Here is a 17,749-nt window from a genome sequence, read left to right on the forward strand (position 1 = left end):
CCTGCATGAAGTGATCAAAACCGACTTAATCCAGCCAAAGAAACTGAAATTTGCTGCTGCTCCTATGGAGAAAAGGCACAAGAAGTCAGTATGCTGCTAATTCTCTCATAATAGCATTACACCACTGAATTTTTGCATAAAATCTCAAATCCGCATGCTTGTTATTAGCCTGCAGTACCCAAGGATTTTGTGATAGTGAGAACATTCCTGCAGTCTTCCTACATGCTGTGGCTTTAAACAACTGTCCAGGTATGAACCCAAATTTCCTATGGAGAACAGATATGTGTTCCCATCCCGACAGCTTGTTAAAGCCCAGTAAAGCTTGAGCAAAGCACAGACACCCACCACAGTACCTTTCACTCCCTGGACTGCAAAAATCCCCACTGCAGATATGGGGAGACAGGAGGAGGCATTGAGCCAACCTCAGCCAGGGTGGCTGTGGTCTCACCATTCAACTCCTCTTGTCTGACCCTATAGAGAGCTGGCTTAGCTTATTACACCAACACTGATTTCTTTTCTGATTTCTCAGTGGAGTTCGTTTCCTGCACTGCATCCCTGCAGGGGCAGGGGAGTGCCAGAGCTGGAAGCAGAAGCAGCAGGAGAAGTTTAGGGTGAGGGACAGGGAGAACCAAGCCCTGTCAGCGCCTGCTGGATTTGGCTTAGGCTGCTGGGGAGGAAGAGGGAAAAGGGATGTGTCAACCACAACACATTTTTTCTCCCAAAGTCTTCATCTAGCCCCTAATCCAGAGCTTCTCTCAGGCCAGTGTCTCCCATCCTTTCCAGACAGAAGGGCTGTTTGATCCTTTGAAGAACAAACTCCAGACCATCAGAGCCTTGTGACCACAAAATAACATTCCCTCACAGCCAAGTAAAAATCAGGCTGAATTTTGAGCATTCACTTCTAACATTTTCAATGCCATGCATTGTTTTACTGTATGCGTGAGAATGCATGTGCAAAAGAAACCAAGAAAAAAATGTCTAACTGTGCTACTATTTCTCAGATCAGCTTCCAAAACCCTCTATACACTGACAGAAAAATTCTTGTTAAGTAATTTTTGATATTTCAAAAGCAGATTACAGAGATACAATACAGTGAGTATACAAAGGCAAAAAATACTCCAACACCTGAAAACATTATTTGTGTTTTGTTTGATATATGGGGGCCATAAACAATTTGATTAAAACTTACATATATTTCAAAATATACAAATTAGCAACTACTATCCACAATCTAGCTCTTTTCTACTGTCCCCTACAGATACACAGAAAGGAAGTCACTCAAGTGTAGAAAAAGAACAGTTGAACAATGTTTGGAAGGTGGTGATTAGTTTTCGGCTTCTCATCATGTGCATTTCTGAAATCTAGTATGTACTTATCTACTGGCTAGTAATCTCTCACCTAAACAAACCCAGGTAGCTATTTCTGCACATATTGCATATGAACTCAGGCTTTTAATTTTTCTCATCCTGGACAAAAAACTGCACATGCAGGCATGCACTCAGCTATGCACCTCACACACCTGCCGATGGATGGATGGATGGATGGATGGATGGATGGATGGATGGATGGATGGATGGATGGATGGATGGACGGACTCATGAGCAGGTGAGGATGCCCACACCATGTCCCTTCAGAGACACAGAGCACTGCAAACCCCCCCCCCCAACTGGCCTTGCCAAGGAGCTGTGGGCTCTCATGAGCTGCTTGCTGAATGTGCTTCACTGTTTAATTTTGAAATTGTTTAAGCCAATCACGTGCACAGATCCTTCTAATGCCCTCTGCCTTAAAGTATTTTCCCAGATTATGTTCCCAACATATTCAACGTGTTCAGCTCTGGAATCAAAAGGCTCTCTTGTTCCACAGTTATAAATGTTGAGATTTGATGAGACACTCATCATAATTCCCATTTTCCTTAAACTTCTCTCAGGTAGGTTTAGATTGATTAGGTTTAATAAAACTTATTTATGGCAGATTTTTCTCATTGCTGGGACACATTTACAAACTGCCATCCCTATCAAATATTAGTATCTGGTTTTGCTGTTTAAAGCACAATATAACAAAACAACAAGCACCACGTTCAAACTATCACACCAACGGTAGTTACAGTTAGAATCCAACAGAAAATTAAAGGCTCAGAGAGAAAATGTATTAAAAAAGCAATGAAACAAATTGTCATCGTTCACTGTGTCACCCACATATTAAACACAAGAGTCTCAATTCCTAATTAAGTTAAAGTTTAATGAATTTTTAAGCAGGTTTAATAATACAGAGGAAAAAAACTCACCAAGAGGGAGTCCTGGGCTGACTTGGCCAATGTAGAAATACAGAATAACTGCTGCTCCCAGGCTGACAAGGGTGTAGATCCACTGAATGACAAACATTATGATGAGGGACACAATTGCCTGTTGGAAAGATATGGTTTGGGGTTACCCCAGAGTCTGGGAGGTAAGACTATGTGGACAGTCAAAGCTCAGGTTTCCATGTTACAGGGAGCCTCGTTTGGTCTCACTTAAAAGGAGGGAGCGCACAGGTTTACAGCGTCACCTTCAGCAGCATGGAGGCAGCTCCAGTGAGCTACCCTGACTCCCAGGGGCAGCATGGGTCTCTGCCTGGGCTTCTCCAAGAGAAATACCCAGAGGCTGACCAGCTCAGGAGGAGGTTTGGCTCAAGTTGCAAACAAACAGGGGCAGAGGTAGCATCTCCATGGGAGATGTTTGGAACAGCAAGGGGCAGCACACAAAGAAAGGGCTAAAATGGTCCCATCTGACACAATCAGTGAAGCTCAAAGAGAGAGGGCAGAGGGGAGAGGAGCCAGGATAAATAAACACATCCAATTTTTGCTCTTGTGATTTTATTTTGCATTGTCAATCCCATCCTGTTGCTCTGTTGCAACCTCCTCCAAAGCCTGATTATTGACAGGAAACCAAGTTTGCTTTAATGAGCACATCCATCATCTCCATAAGCAAATTCCCCCGCAAAGGCAGAGAGCTGATGGCTCTGCAATGAAATGCACTTGGGAGCCACAATATATACGAGCCCAGAGGTGGCATCAGCACACAACTTCCTAAAGATGCCATCCTAAAGAGGGGCCACCACTCCCAGCCCACCCCTGGTGCTGCAGCCCAGTGGGACCCCTCACCAGGAGCTGGCTGCTGGCAGGAGCAGTGGTGAATTTGAAAAGCAGGTGTCCAACTCCATCTGGGAATTAAACTAACGGGGTTTGTTGGGTTGTTTGAGTGGGTTTGTTACATTTTATGCACAGCTATGAAATCCTCATCCATGCAGCAACGCCATATGGCTCATTCATTATGCATATCTGACCCTTTCCCTGTCATCTGCCCAATAATCCATCTTCCCAAGATGAATTTAAGTGTCTTAAACTTCTCAGCAACTTAAGGCAGAAGCTGTTTAAAAGTTATTTAAAGTAACATGCTGTAGGAATGCTCTCCTTTCCTCCCTCAAAAGATGGAATTTCATAGCCAGGCTGCTGGTATCAGGAAGTCAGCACTAGTGAAACCCCACCCCAAGCTTGCAGAAACTGGCCCATTAATAAAAGCAACACAGCTTTGAAGACGGTGTCTCAGTTCATTACACAGCAAGAAAAAGCAGACTGGCACACAGTGAGTAGAGGGATACAGATTTTTTTTTTTTCCCCCCATGCGTCCATGCATCTTTAAAGTCCTAAGACTCCAGACTTTGAATTTTGTACTTTTGAGTTGGGTTGGAGCTTGTTTGTTTGGGGTTTTTCCTGTTATTTAATTTAATATGCCATTGGCTTTCCCTGAATTCAAACTGCTGGATGCATGGTACCTTGAGTATTTAGTTCAGGTGATCTGGAATATGAGAACCAAAAGCCACTGTTAAGGTACTGGAGTCCTTACACTGCAGTATGTGATGAATGTCCTTCTGTTTTCCACTATCACAAAACGCTGCTCAAAATAAAAGAAAAGTGCTTACACCAGCAAAGGAAATCCAGTGGCTGAAAAATCTGGAATAGAAGGTTTCTGGTATTTGTTGAATTCCCAGTTCTGGATTTTGTTGCTTTATAGATGATTCTAAAGAAAATGGGAAAAAAAAATAGAAAGGAGCTATAATGTGGGTTTTTTTCCTCTACTTTACATTACCAGATTCCAGGAACCAAAGCAAAAATCCTAGCTGACAGCTGGGTATGATAGAGTTAAACCAAACCCTCTAAAATGAAAACTGAAAAGAAGTGCAAGGAAAAAACCAAAAAGTTGCCAGCTTGGCTACTAAGTCCATTTGAAGGCTGCATCTCTCTATCTCTGCCTCAGCTTCACAATTTGTGAAATAAGAAAAATAATACTTTCCTCCCTCAGAGGGGTTTAGGAAGCTTAACTGACTAATGCTGATGAAACACTACAGCACTGGGAATGACAAACTCCACGCACACGTGCTGTATCAAATACCCACATCACCAAGAGAACAAATTCAGATCTTCACCTATGGATGTTGAGTTGAAGACTCCACCTGTGTTGTGAGGACCACTGCATTAAGATAGCCTGAAGTTTTAGAGTCACACAGCTCCAACCATCCTACCCCACACCAGGATGAAGTAAATCCCAAGATACACCTAAACCCTTTTTAATGTACAGCGTTCAGCATGCCTGTGAAGAATTATGAGTATATCGTAAACAACCCAACACTAAATTTAGTCCTGCCTGCTTTCCTGTGATTAATCTTCTGTAGGAAATTGCATTGGAACTTCTCCTGTGATGCATTGCAATGAACTCTACCCTCACCTGGAATGAATGATATTATTGCCATGAATCACTGAATGACAGCCCCATATAAAGCTCGTTTCATGCCTGCCTTCAGGAAAGCACTGGGAGGACCTAGGTTATAAACAATTTCCTCTGAACATGGAGATGTCCATCTCCTACAGCCCTTACCTTCTCCCCCTGGGCCAGGGAGCATCATCACTTCACTGCAGGGCTGCTCCCTCTGCTCCAGCCTCCTGGGTCTGTGCTGGGCATCCACAGCAGGTGATGAGCCCAGACCTGCGTCCCACTGACCGCCCTGCTCAGCCACGTCCTGCTGCCCCTCACGGGGCTCCGTGGTCTCATCCCAGCAGGACTGAGCCAGGGGAGCATCGTGATGGGGATCCAGGAGAAAGCTGTCTTGTAATGTCTGCTTGGCTGGCTTCTTTGCCTTCTTTCGTTTGCCCTTTTGGATTAAATTCTCAGTTCCTTCTCTTTTGCAAGTACTTGGCTCACTAAAAAATGGTTTAAAAAGCTGGTCCATGTCTTTTTTGAATTCCAGCAACGTGCCATTTGATCTGCTTTGAATTATCCCATCTGCTGCATGGCTGGAGGGCTTGTTGAAAATTAAAGGCTGAGAAGAATGAGCAGGTCTAGCAGTTCCCATCTGGGTCTCTTCAGGTTTCTGCTGAATGTTGTAGCTCAAGGATAGTGAGAAATAAGAATAGTCCACAGCAATATATGTCAGCATGAAGCTGATGGTGACTATGGGAGCAAGAACATTCACTTGCCCAATGAAGACAAAAGCCATGGTGATGAGACTTGTTAAGCAAATCGCAGCCACTGGAGTCTTGTTGGGGCCTTTCTAGTTCATAAATAAAACAAAATTACATTTAAATTAATAACCATGAACCTTGCCATGAGGATTCCCCACTTGCTCAGCTGCCATAAGTGGTTACCTGGGCTGTCTGCAGTACCCCCCTAGTCATGAAATACATGCATGTGCAAACAGAGGCTCACAGGCCTAATAAATTAAAGAACAGACTGGAAGCCAAAAGCTGTTGAGCTCCCACTTCATCCCTAAACCTTATTCAAGCTTTGTCTTTGGTAAATTCATCTACTCTCATTCATATCTCCATGGTAAAACAATGTCATTAAAGCAGCAATAAACCTTCAGAGAGATTTGTGAGGCTTATGGGAAGTCTGGCAATAAAACGTGTTAATTAGAGTTAACTGTTCATCTCTAATTATTCTACAGGACTCTGCATCACTGCCTACCCAAAAGGCTCCCTCATGCTGCCCTGGGAAAAGCTCTGCATGAAGCAGTGCCACCTGCACATCAGCAGCTTCTGGCCGTGCCCTGACAGGCAGCCGAGCTGAGCCCATGGTCTGCCGAGCCCCTGCAGGTGGGGTTCCCCTCCTCCCACCCACCCCAGCAGCAGGTGGAAAGCAGCACTGAGGCTGGCAGGTGAGGAGGCTGGGGGTGGCAGCCAGCCCCAGCAACCCCAGGCACGTGTCAGGAGGGCAGGGGAAACATTGCCTGCCCCTGTCCTTTGGGACTGGGTGAAGGCAGGGGAAGGAGAAGGAAAAGAGACACAAAACAAAGAGCACTGGCAGTGGAAATACCTGAGTCTTTGGCTCATGAGCTTTAATCCCAGGTCTAACATATCCTTCCTTGGACCAGGCACCATTTTGCCACCTGACAAGCCTATGCAAGCTGTGTAAAGACTTTGCTTAAAAATACCTTACAAGATATCTTACAAAATATCTTTTCATTTAACTGCATTTACTTCTTTAATAAACATACTGCTTAAATGGAAACTATTTCTGTTTCCTCCACTCTTATTTATTAATAGAAAAGGGGACAAGTTCTGGACCACTACATCTTTTCAGAATGAACAAAAATACATCTCAGGGACAAAGGAACACAGATCTCAGAAAGCATCTTCAGAAAGGTGTACTGAGATGGAGAACAGATGGGAGGATCTCAGGATGCATCTGGCTTGGATTTAACTCCACAGAAAACATTTGTGTCCTTCCCATCAGCTGGGGTTACGGTGACCACACCACCTTCTTCAACCATGGAAAAGAAGAACTGATGTGGAGTAGATTGGTAAGGACAAATTAAATGAATTTACTCTCCATAAACCAAATCTTAAATAATTTCCAAGGTGGTAGAGTGATGGAAGGGGGAAAAGTGATCTGCCTTTGATCTCTCTCCTCTTTTTGAGCCCTTCCCATCATGGCACTCTGCTTGGAGTTCAGAACAGAAAATTTGACAGAAAGACAGAAAACTATCGGAGAAGAGAGGGAATCAACTTTGCTAAACCACTGAGAATTTCACAAGGGTTGCCAAGTAAAGAACAGCTTATTCTGGGATCACCTGAAAACTGCCTTCAGGAGCTGGAATTTTTTGCAGTCATTATTGTTCCTGATTTCCCTACAATTATTACTATTACTTTTGCTATTATTATAATTTTTAGTTTAGAAAACTGCTTTGAGACACATAAAACAACAGAGAGAAAATTATTATATTTATTAAATATTTTTAAACATTCATAAATATTAATACTGAAAAATATTTTTCTGTATTTTTAAGCCACTCTGAAGGAGCAAAGCATCATAAGGCTTTTCCAGACACTCTGTACAGACAGTTAGATAATGCAGATTATTGAGAGTGATGGAATTATTTTGTCCCTGTTCAGAAAAAGGGAAGATCATGTATGGATGTATAGCCCAAGACTACAGAGTCCTTGGTGACTGATATCAGTAGAATGACTCATGCATAAAGACTATTCACAAAGCAAGGAAAAAGCTTCTTGTCATATGCCAAGCAAGACTTTGTTTTAATGCATATCTAAAGCTTAGAAGACCCCTAACTTAACCTTTCAAATCTATTCTTTGTTTTTATTTAATAGTGTCCTGAAGGCACCTTATCTCACAAAGAAGTGTCCTCTTCTCCACTGCACACAGACCGAATCCATAGCATCACAGCTGGTCACCGACTCAGCTCTGAGGTCACCACAGAGGATAGGAACAGACCAAAGAAAATGTACAGGAAAGAAGATTAACAAAGAAAACAGATAAAAGGTAAAGAGACAGTTACCATTTATTTCACCAAGTGCTGGGACAAAAGCTTCAGGCTTCTGCCCTGGGCAGGAGGGCAGAGGAGAGGGAGGTACTTCCTTCGGTCATGGCTGGGATCAGCACCAGCAGGGATGAGGTGTTTGCAAAAACCCCACGGGCAAAGCTATATCCTAAGTGCCTGTCCTGCTGGGCACATCTTGAAGAAGTGGGTCGGGGGGAGGGGACTGATGGCAGCCCAGGCAGGGCTGTGTGTGCACGGGGGCAGGACACAGAGCTCCAGGCCAGGGCACAGGGGTGGGTGAGCGAGGTGCCAGCACTGCACGGTGCCAAACCCCGTGGGAGGGCTCGGAGCAGAGGCAGTGCACACAGGGGACAGGCAGGGAAAGGACCACAGACAGTTGGATGCTTTTTTTTTTTCATAAAACCACCCATTTCCTGGCTTTTCTGCATATGCATGGGATACCAGATCCTGAGCTTTCCCCTCCTCACATTTCATGCATCCCCCATCTCACTCTACAGACACACAGAAATTGTGGCTTAAGTTCAGGTGAAGGTTTGACAGCAATCCTGCAGAAAGGATGACTAACCCCACATCCAAGGAAGGCGAGCATGGGGATCACATTCTCCTGGGCGATGCACTGCAGGATCCTGGGTGCTCCATACAGCCCTCCCATGCAGGAGGCCAGGGATGAGATGTACAGCCCTAGCAAAAACAAAAAGCCCACCAAGGATACCTGGAGGAAGTGGAGAGAATGCAAAGTTCATCATGTTATGCCTTAAAGACACCCAAGCAGTCTTAAATACATGTCTTTTAAGAGATCACATATTTTCTAACATTGTTAAATGAACAGAGGAAGCCCTGGGAAAGCAGCAATTTAATTGGTCTGTGGTATAAAGTACAAGCAATTAATACAGGAAAATTATCCCATAAAGGTAATTTAATACTGAACATCCTGTACCGACAGAACCATTTTACAAGCTCATATCCAAGGAATTCTTTGTCACTTGAAGCAACTGCAGCAAAGCAGCAGCTATTAGATTCCCCTTAAGTAACTGGAAGTGAGTTTATTTCAGGCAAGATCACTTATATACACAGCACATCATACAGGAAAAGCTGCCTAGGCTTCCCACCATCCAAAACAGGAAGACAAACCCCTGTGTCTCAGAGGGGAAAACCAATCCTGAAGGAAAACCTACAGTAAAACCAAATCAAAATTGCCACTTAAGTAAATGGCATCTCAAAACACACGCTCCAAAGGATGTAATACAATGACCTTATTTTCCTGTCTTCAATGAGAAAAGAATTTCCTTTGGCCAGCATGAAACATTAAAAAGAAAAAATTTAAAGCCATAGCACTAACAAGACTGGTTTTAGAACTGCTTTCTGAAGCACCCTTTCAAGCTGGGAGCAACTCCTGCAGGTGTGGAGCAAAAGGAAGGACAGCTCCTGGTGTGTCACACAGAAGTGAGGATGGGGGCCCCCTAAGCAGGTCCCCACAGTCAAGAGCTGCAAGCACAGACAGTGCATTTAAAAAACCCCACCCAAATACACAAAACCCCACAATATAAACATTGTGCAAGAAAACTTTGAAATGGGAGTGTTCCTGGCACCGCAGTGTAAGGACCTGGACAGAAAAAATAGGAAAACAAAGGTCTAGGGTCACCTGAAACACCCCCAAGTCCTACAAGACCGCAGAGGTCTGACAGCCAGCAGCCAGGCACAGAGAATGGCAAGGCATGGGGGTAACTCCAGCACAAAGGCCAGGCAGAGAGAAAAACCCCACATTTTGGTCCAAATCCAACATGCCCTTCTGAATACTCTTCTGAAGCGGGTGCTGGAGGTGCAGACAAATATCTGTGGCAGAGGATGCCACCAAATGCAGGTCCCCTGAATCCCACATGTCCTTTGCTCCCATCCCTCCTTCCATGGAAAAGAGGGTCTAAATGAACACAGGTCCTCCCAGCTTCTGCCCCCATTGAAGTCAGGTGGCACATGCTTTATCAGGAGGAATTACAAAAATTTACATGGCTAAAGATGATTCAAGGTAAATCTGACTTTTTTTTTTTTTTTTTTTTTTGTCTACAAAATCTGCAGGCAGCTAAAAGGAGATTGGGTAAAAAGCCATAAAAATCTTGCTGTTGGGGAAGGCATGTGACATTAACATCATGATCCAGAACTGTTCAAACTTCCTAGCACAACATTTCCCCATGAAAATCCACTTGGCCTTGTGAATTGTATCTTGTGGGACAGAAGGAACCTGGGGCAAAGATGAGCAGATACCAGCTCTCATCAGACCAACAGACAGACACTCAGTGGGGAATCCTCCCTTCCCTCTCCTCTAATCCTACCCTGCTCTGGGAAATACTCGGAAGAAACAAACAGTTGTGCCAGATATCATATATTATTTTAGCTGCCAAAAATGCTTGCATTTAAATGTGCTACTTGACATTCAAATCAGGGTTAGAGGGGAAGAGTCCCTTTCACCAAGGCTGATGAAAGGTTTTGCTAGGAGTTTTGAACAGAGTGTGAATACATTGCAAGGAATTGGCAGTTGGAGCTCATTAGAAGTGAAATTACTGAATCTCATTTTTGTGTTTAAAAAGCCAAACAAATATTGTAACAGAGAAAAGCAGCCAAGCACTCATTCACCTGTGATAGAAAGGCAGAGTTTGGAGGAGTAATGATCTCTCCCCACTTCCTCTCTCCAAAGTCATTAAAATCTAAAGCATCTTGTAATAACTCAAAGAAGAAACATGAATATTGCACCATTTGTTTGTCCCATATTAGGGGAAAGAAAATTGAATTTGCTTTTTTGGAGGGGGGTGTTTGCTTGTTTATTTTTTGTATTTGACAGTATTAAATATCTTCTCATTCATTACTAGGAGATTTTTCATTTTCCCCCTGAGGGCTCTGAAGTTAAAACACAGCTTTAACAATCTCTTTCTCTTCAGCAGATTCATTTAAAGCTGATTCTTTTGGATACTACACTTTTTGCCCATTAAGTCACTGACATACAAAGAGGTTGCCTTAGAGAAGGCAGGTTCATCCTTTTCTTCCCTGAAAGAGAGGGGGATTTTTTTACCTCAGCAGGTAGTGGCAGAGCCCTACCAATAACTGGGAGTTTATTGGTGGGGGGGGGGGTGTGAGAAGTTTAGAGCTGCAAGTACTTAAGAAACAAAACCAGAGTTTTAAATTGATATTTTAAACTAAAACCGTGCTACAGATCAAACTATGTAAACTTCTCTACTTCAAATGAATCATAAAAAATAGTGTCAAATACAGCGAACCCATAATTTTGGATAATACCAAATAACAGAAAATTAGCCTTTCCACATCCCATCCAAAGAAAGACAATGGCACACACCAAAATCTCTTTCTCTCTTCTTAAGAGACCTGCAGTGGTAAGGTTCATGGTGTGTTACACTACAACATCCCCTTGTGTAAATACTCTGTGTGCAATGTCTCGAGTTTAATAATCCAATTCCTCGCCCTGCAATTACAGCCTGCTAGATATGGAAATGTGAGCTGCGCTTGACTTGGTAAAGATAAGCAGGGGGGTTCTTCAGAGATTTCAATTTGGTCTAAGCTTTCACCAAAGAGAAAGGATACATGGAATAAAATATAGCATTTATCATTAGACCGCATTACCATACTTTAGCTCTTAAAGCTATTGCTGGGTGATAATGCCAAGATTTGGCATTACGGGATATGCTGGTGAATGCAAGGCTGTTCAAATCAATTGTACACTGGGATTTGCAACAGGGAAATGCCCCTGAATTTTAATGAGGGATGCATACCCAAATTCCTTAGGCTTCTGAAAAACTCAAGCATTCAGTAAGGCAGATGGCAACCTGAAAGCACCATTACATAAAACCACAAGTTACCTTCTCTGCTATCATGAAGTCATAGCGGAGTGAAGGACGGGTACAAATGGCTCCCAGCAAGAAAACGAAGACCATGTACAGAAACCACCTGCAAACAACAAAAATAAACCAATTTCTTCACAGCAAGATGAGACTATAGAGAATTCTGCCACCAGGAGAGCCAGGAAACAGTCAAATGCCCACAAGTTGGGTCTTCAGTCACTCTGCATGGTTCCTGAATGATTTAGCTTCAGGGATAAATTTGACACCAGCCCATTTTACTTACCCACTATGATGTGCAAGGGACAGCTGCAGCACAACTGCAGGTACCCCTGAGGGGAAGCTACCCACACTCCTTAGGTGTGCAGGGGAGAAATATCCCAGTCCTAGGGACAGACTTTTTAGTAGGGCCTGTAGCAAAATGCCAGAGGGTAATGGTATGAACTAAAAGAGGGTCAATTCAGACTAGCTGAAAAAAACCAAATTTTCTACAATAAGGGTGGTAAAACATGGGAATAGGCTGCCCCAAGAGGTGGTGGATGCCCCATCTCCAGAAACATTCAAGGTCAGGATGGACCTTGAATGTTTCCTCAGAGCAATCTGATCTGGTTGAAGAAGCCCCTGCTCATTGCAGGGGGCGGGGTCTGGATGGCCTTTAAAGGTCCCTTCCAGCCCAAACCATTCTGTGATTCTGTGGCTCTGCAGGTACACAGGTCCACCCATCTGGCAGCAACATTATCAGCACAGCCAGCCTGCTCTGCAGCCTCAGCCAGGATCCTCTTCTGGAGTTCTGGCCTTTCCATACTCAGGCTGGGGGATAATTTTGTCTGTAAAGCCCAGACAGCAGAGAAGGGAATGACCACAGCCTTGGATAGATGGATTCATGTGATACTTCTGTGTCCTGTGGAATCCGCCCTCTGAAAACAAGCACCATTTCCAGCGGGAATGCCTCCAAATTGTGAAGAATCTTCCTCCCTGACTGAACATTGATACACAATTAAAAGAAATCATTTCAAAGGCAATTTAGATGGCAATAAAAGCAGGCAGGAAAACCTACTGAGGGCTTTTTTTTTTTTAATATGCAGCAGTGGAAAGTTCTCCTGGAAAGTAGCATTTCCTTGGGAAGAGCATGACTTGGTGATGCAGGGCCTCTGTTTCCTCTGTCTTGCAGGTGGGTAGGTCATCTCACCTCTCTTGGCCTCATTTGCCCAGCAATAAAAGATACAAAATTTTGATACTTCTTTTCTATTTATATAGAAAAAGAACACAAGGGGGGGGAGGGACAGGTAATACCCCCCCCCCCTCCCCCCACTTTGAAATCAACAGCAGTGAATGAGTGAATGACAAAATCATTCCCCTCCCAAGCCTTGGAGAACTCTGCATTCCACTCAGGCTGCAGCAGCACAAGCACCCCAGCACCAGCACAGATCCCAGCCAGCAGTGGAAGGACTGAGCACATCCTCACTAACAAACATCTCCAACCCACCCAGAGTATGTGGTGGTAATGGATGACAATTGGAATGAGAGCCACACTTTTAATTTTCCAGATGGCTGAGTAATAGAAAGCTGATGGGAACATGAAATGGATTGGTCACACTCAGGGCAGTCTCCAGAGCAAATTTTCCCCAAGCAATGACTTACGAGGTGCCAATAGCAGCCAGAGACCCCAGAGGGACGTTGGAAGAAGGCTTCTGGAGATCTCCACTCATATTGAACCCAGCCATCACACCTGTATTTTGCAGACACAAGTGCAATTTAGAGTCAATCTAAGTTATATTATATATAATACACATTGCAATATCTAATATAATTTAATCAATCAGTTCATTGATTGTTTCAGAATAGTAACTATATCACTTGCACTGCCACACAGACAAATACTGGCTCCCATCAATAGCTTGGTAAAAAAATGTTCATGTCTTTAACAGAAGCAAGTCACCACTAACATGTCAAAGAAGCCTCTGTCCAGTTTGAACAATGCTGGGGGGGAAGCAGTATGTGAACAAATCCTATCTTATCTTCATACAAACCTAACAGGAGACAATGCTGCCCAGTTGATGAAGAGAAATGCCACTGTTCATCAGGGCAGCACATGCAGCTGGTGGTACAACCCCCAGAGCAGATCTATTACGGGTCCCTGCATTCACAGGGGACAGCCACTGCTAGAAAACAGAATGTCCTGTCCATATTAAATGATGATCACATTAGCAGAGGGAATAACAGTGCTCTCAGCACGTAGGTGGCACCTTCCAGCCAAGGGATCTGCTTTGGAAGTAGGCATTATCTCTGCCTTGCAGATAGGAAAACAGAAACACTGAGAGGGCAAGTGATTGTCCCAGTGTCACATAGAAAACACATGGTAGGACTAAGAATAAAATACTGAACTGTTATTTTAGGCCAGAGTGCAGGGTATTATACAATCAGGGACAGTCCTTAGCCTAAAAAATTACCATCTAAAGACATAAGAGAGGGAAACAGGATGAATCAGAGGATTAGAGTCTCTACATTAAGACTAGAAAGCCAAGGTACAGATTGGTTAAGGGGTTTTGTCCATAGCTGAAGGAGGAGTCATACCAGACTTGTCAAGAAAACAGAGATTCCCTTGCCACATTATGCCAAAAGTTTTCTTAGAAGACTTCAGGTATGTGCTATAAATAAAAACAAATAAATAAAAGCCTATGATTTAAAATCCTGATGGGAATTTGTGTAATTTGAAGGCAGGACCAAAGAGACTTTAGGACACTAACTTCTGCCCGCCACTGCCCCCCCGGGACGTCAGACTAATGTCTCCATAAGGACACGTGGATCAGGAGCCAGCCAGCAGTGCTGGTGGCACGGTCCCTGGGGCCAGGGTGAGGTCACCACAGAACAATGGGAAGGAAGATGCCAGCACCATGGCACCATGGCACCCACAGCATCTGGCAGCCCGGCAGCAGGGGACCGACCACATGCCAGTCCACCGTGGCTGCCAAGCCCAGCAGCCATTCCTCGTGTTCAGAGGGCATAAGAATGACAAGGTCAGTCTCTACAGCTGCAAATCTGAGTGACTACAGCTCTAAATCAGCAACAGCCCATTGCATTTTAAAGCTCAAACACAGATTGCTGCTTGGAAGGGGTTTTTCCCAAGATGAAGGATAGACAAGAGCCATGGGACCAATCTCAGGGTAAAGGGGACAAACCCAAATCAGCCAGATGGATGGCTTCCCTATTCCCTACAGACCTTGGCCTTTGATGGGCTGTCAGCAATGGCTGGGTTGCTAATCATGGAACACAAACTCTGCTCTGCTCTGTCCCAGGCATTGCTGTGAATCTTCATAGCACCATCTCCACATCTGCTCAAAGGGAATTGTAACACCTCTCCTCGCTGCTCTGCCATGAGGACAGCACACAAATGAGCACAAGGCACTCTCATGCTGCCAAACACATCCAGGGCTTTATTTATTTGTTTATGTATCTGTTTGTTTGTTATTAATGCTTTTTCCTTTATCATCTCTTTTTTTTCCCCCCTTGATCAGTCCACTCACCAGCCATCTTCTCCTGTCATCTCCACCATGGAGCCAGAGCCCTGACAACTGCTCCCCAGTCCCCACAGAATCCTGGCATTCCTCAGCTCCTGGAAGAGCTTTTCCTCCAAATTCAGACCAGATTTGAATCCTTGACACCATACTGAAAGCATTAAAAATCAAGTTCTTAATTTTCTCCTGGAAGACTATTTTGTGGATATACTTCTGAACAGCACAGCTAAAAGCTTGTCAGCTGCTCTGGTTTTCTTTAGATAAAGCTTCCATGGAGTGTTCAAGCCCTGCTCCTTTCAAACAGTTACACAACAGCTAGAGGTAAGAAAAGTTAGGAAGGCAGAAGTCCATGGAAATGGTCACAAATATGCTAAATAAAGTCTCTATGAAGCACTCTTTGATGACATGCTACTCTGCAATTCAGAGACAAAGAAAACTCTGAATTCTCTGAATTTTTCTTCCAAAGGGAACAAACTATTGTCAGAAGGACAGCTGTTAATCTCATGTGCTTCTTGGCCAAGTTTCTCAAACATCTGGCACCACCTTTAAATCTTCTAGCTTGAGTCACCTCTTCCTCATCCAAACTCCTGCCTCAGCAAAGCACTGGGGAAACACCAAAATGGCATTTTCTGGACTGAACATAAAAAAGTTGAAGACGTGAGTCATCGGCACAGCGATGACTGCACAGCCTGGGCTGCCTCGTTGCCTCCCTCCCACAGACCCACGCACGCTCGGGAGCAGCCAGGAGATGACTTCCCAGAGCCACATAAAGAGGATCTTGAGGCTGATGATTGACCTCCTGCCCAGCAGTGACCAGGGGTCACACCCAGGCCACTGCACACCACTAGCTTCTGTCAGGGCTCCCAGGAGGTCACCAGAGTTTCATGGGTTCCACAACCAAAGGTCAAGGCCACCAGAGGGAAGCAACTCTGATACTCTCAGCCACTCAGGCCAAAGCCATCTCGTCCACACTGCAATTATGACTCTGACATGACCAGGGCAAAGGTATGGACAATCTGGTAGTACAGATGTATGGGCAATGCCAGAGCCACTCTCTACCACCACCGGCCTTTTAAACCCATTGAGTTAACAAGTTTTCCTGAACAAATCAGTCTTTCTTCTGAAAATGCTTTTTTCTTTCAAGTTAAGAACACATATGGCAGGCAGTGCAGATACAGACCTATCTCAACACTCGTTGCAGATTCTGTCTGCATGTCCTTCCTAGCAGTCAAGGTAGGAAGAAATCGGGATGCTCCTTCCATCAGACACAGGCCTATCCCTAGGAAAATGGCCAATCCCTTCTGAACTCAAGCAATCATATCTGCAGATTCTCCATGGAGAAAATTATCCACCTCTCTGTTTCAATGAGATAGCAGGCTGGATTTTCCACACTGGCTATTATCTTAGAGAGCAGCAGATAGTGACAAAGCTTCTGGACAAAGAAGCATGAAAACACAGTCAAGCCAGCCAGGAAATTATGGCTGAGACACTCTGTATGTTGCTGCTATTCCCAGTGTAATCTGGTCCTGGGCATCATCCAGGCAGTGCATGAGGGGACCACCTACATTGTGTGTCAGGCACAGCCACCAGCCCCACCAGCCACGGTTTATAGCTGCAGATATGATCACTCTTGCAAACGCCCAGTGCATTTTTCAGTGAACATACTATAAAATAAAAAAGGTGGGTTTTTTTCCTTCACCCAGGAGGTGAAGAATGGAAAATCTTAGATAAGGCTTGTAGCTAATTTTTTTAAAGGGCCAACTTCTCCACTGATGTAAGCTGGCACCTTGCCATAGACTTCAATGGAGTTGTGCCAGTTTACATCATCTGATAACTTAGCCCAAAACTTCTAAATCTATTTGCTGTCATTTTGCAAATGCCAGATATGGTTTATTTCAGAACTGGTTTCTGTGCAGTGATATTTTCCACTAACGCCGCTTCAAATGACATCTTACTTTCTTGTATCACAAGACAACACACTTCTTTCATTAGACAGAAAACCTTGGGGATTTAGTAGAAAAACATTTTTTGCACAACAGAAACGGCTTTTATCTTAATTTTAAAAATGCACTGACGGCTGCATGGCTGCTGCTGGAAGCTGACTGTGGGCAGGTGGCTCCCGAGACTCCCTCCCTGTTGGAAAGTCCTGGCTGGGTGGGTATCCAAGTGTTCACCTATCACAGCACAGCAGCAAAATGTGTGCATTGAGAAGGTATTTACTAACGTGCAGAAGAACAGCTGGTTAATGCACAGCATCTCTACAGGGGTATGTTCACATCTTCCACAGCGTGTATTTCAGTCTTTTGACTGAAGCCAGCAAATCCAAGTCTTCTGTACCCGTGCTCTCCCATTTAGGCCAGCTCTAGATGTATGTTTTGGATCTCTTGGCTACTTCCCTATGATTAAATGACAAACTTGGGGGAATTAGGCCAGCTGCACTGAACATCCAGCTGAAATGGTTTAAACAGCTATTGCACAGGTAGCAAACAGACCAGCCCCTGCTTACCAGCACTCAACTGTAAAACTGGGGTAACTTCACTTTCATTGCTGCAATAAAACACAGAG

General features: G+C 44.2%; 1 protein-coding gene across 1 annotated transcript in view; it reads right to left on the minus strand.

Moving 5' to 3' along the window:
* The window catches only part of SLC12A8 (solute carrier family 12 member 8), a 47,957-nt gene that overhangs the window by 1,487 nt on the left and 28,721 nt on the right, over positions 1–17,749 (minus strand). The window contains exons 7-13 of the mRNA XM_053982344.1: positions 13,311–13,398; positions 11,691–11,778; positions 8,393–8,539; positions 4,911–5,583; positions 3,958–4,055; positions 2,285–2,402; positions 2–62 (exon numbers count right to left, since the gene is read on the minus strand). Of these exons, the coding sequence (XP_053838319.1) occupies positions 2–62; positions 2,285–2,402; positions 3,958–4,055; positions 4,911–5,583; positions 8,393–8,539; positions 11,691–11,778; positions 13,311–13,398 (1,273 nt within the window). The remainder of the gene's footprint in view (position 1; positions 63–2,284; positions 2,403–3,957; positions 4,056–4,910; positions 5,584–8,392; positions 8,540–11,690; positions 11,779–13,310; positions 13,399–17,749) is intronic.

This window comes from Vidua macroura, chromosome 7 (genome assembly GCF_024509145.1).
Source record: "Vidua macroura isolate BioBank_ID:100142 chromosome 7, ASM2450914v1, whole genome shotgun sequence".
Lineage (NCBI taxonomy): Eukaryota > Metazoa > Chordata > Aves > Passeriformes > Viduidae > Vidua > Vidua macroura.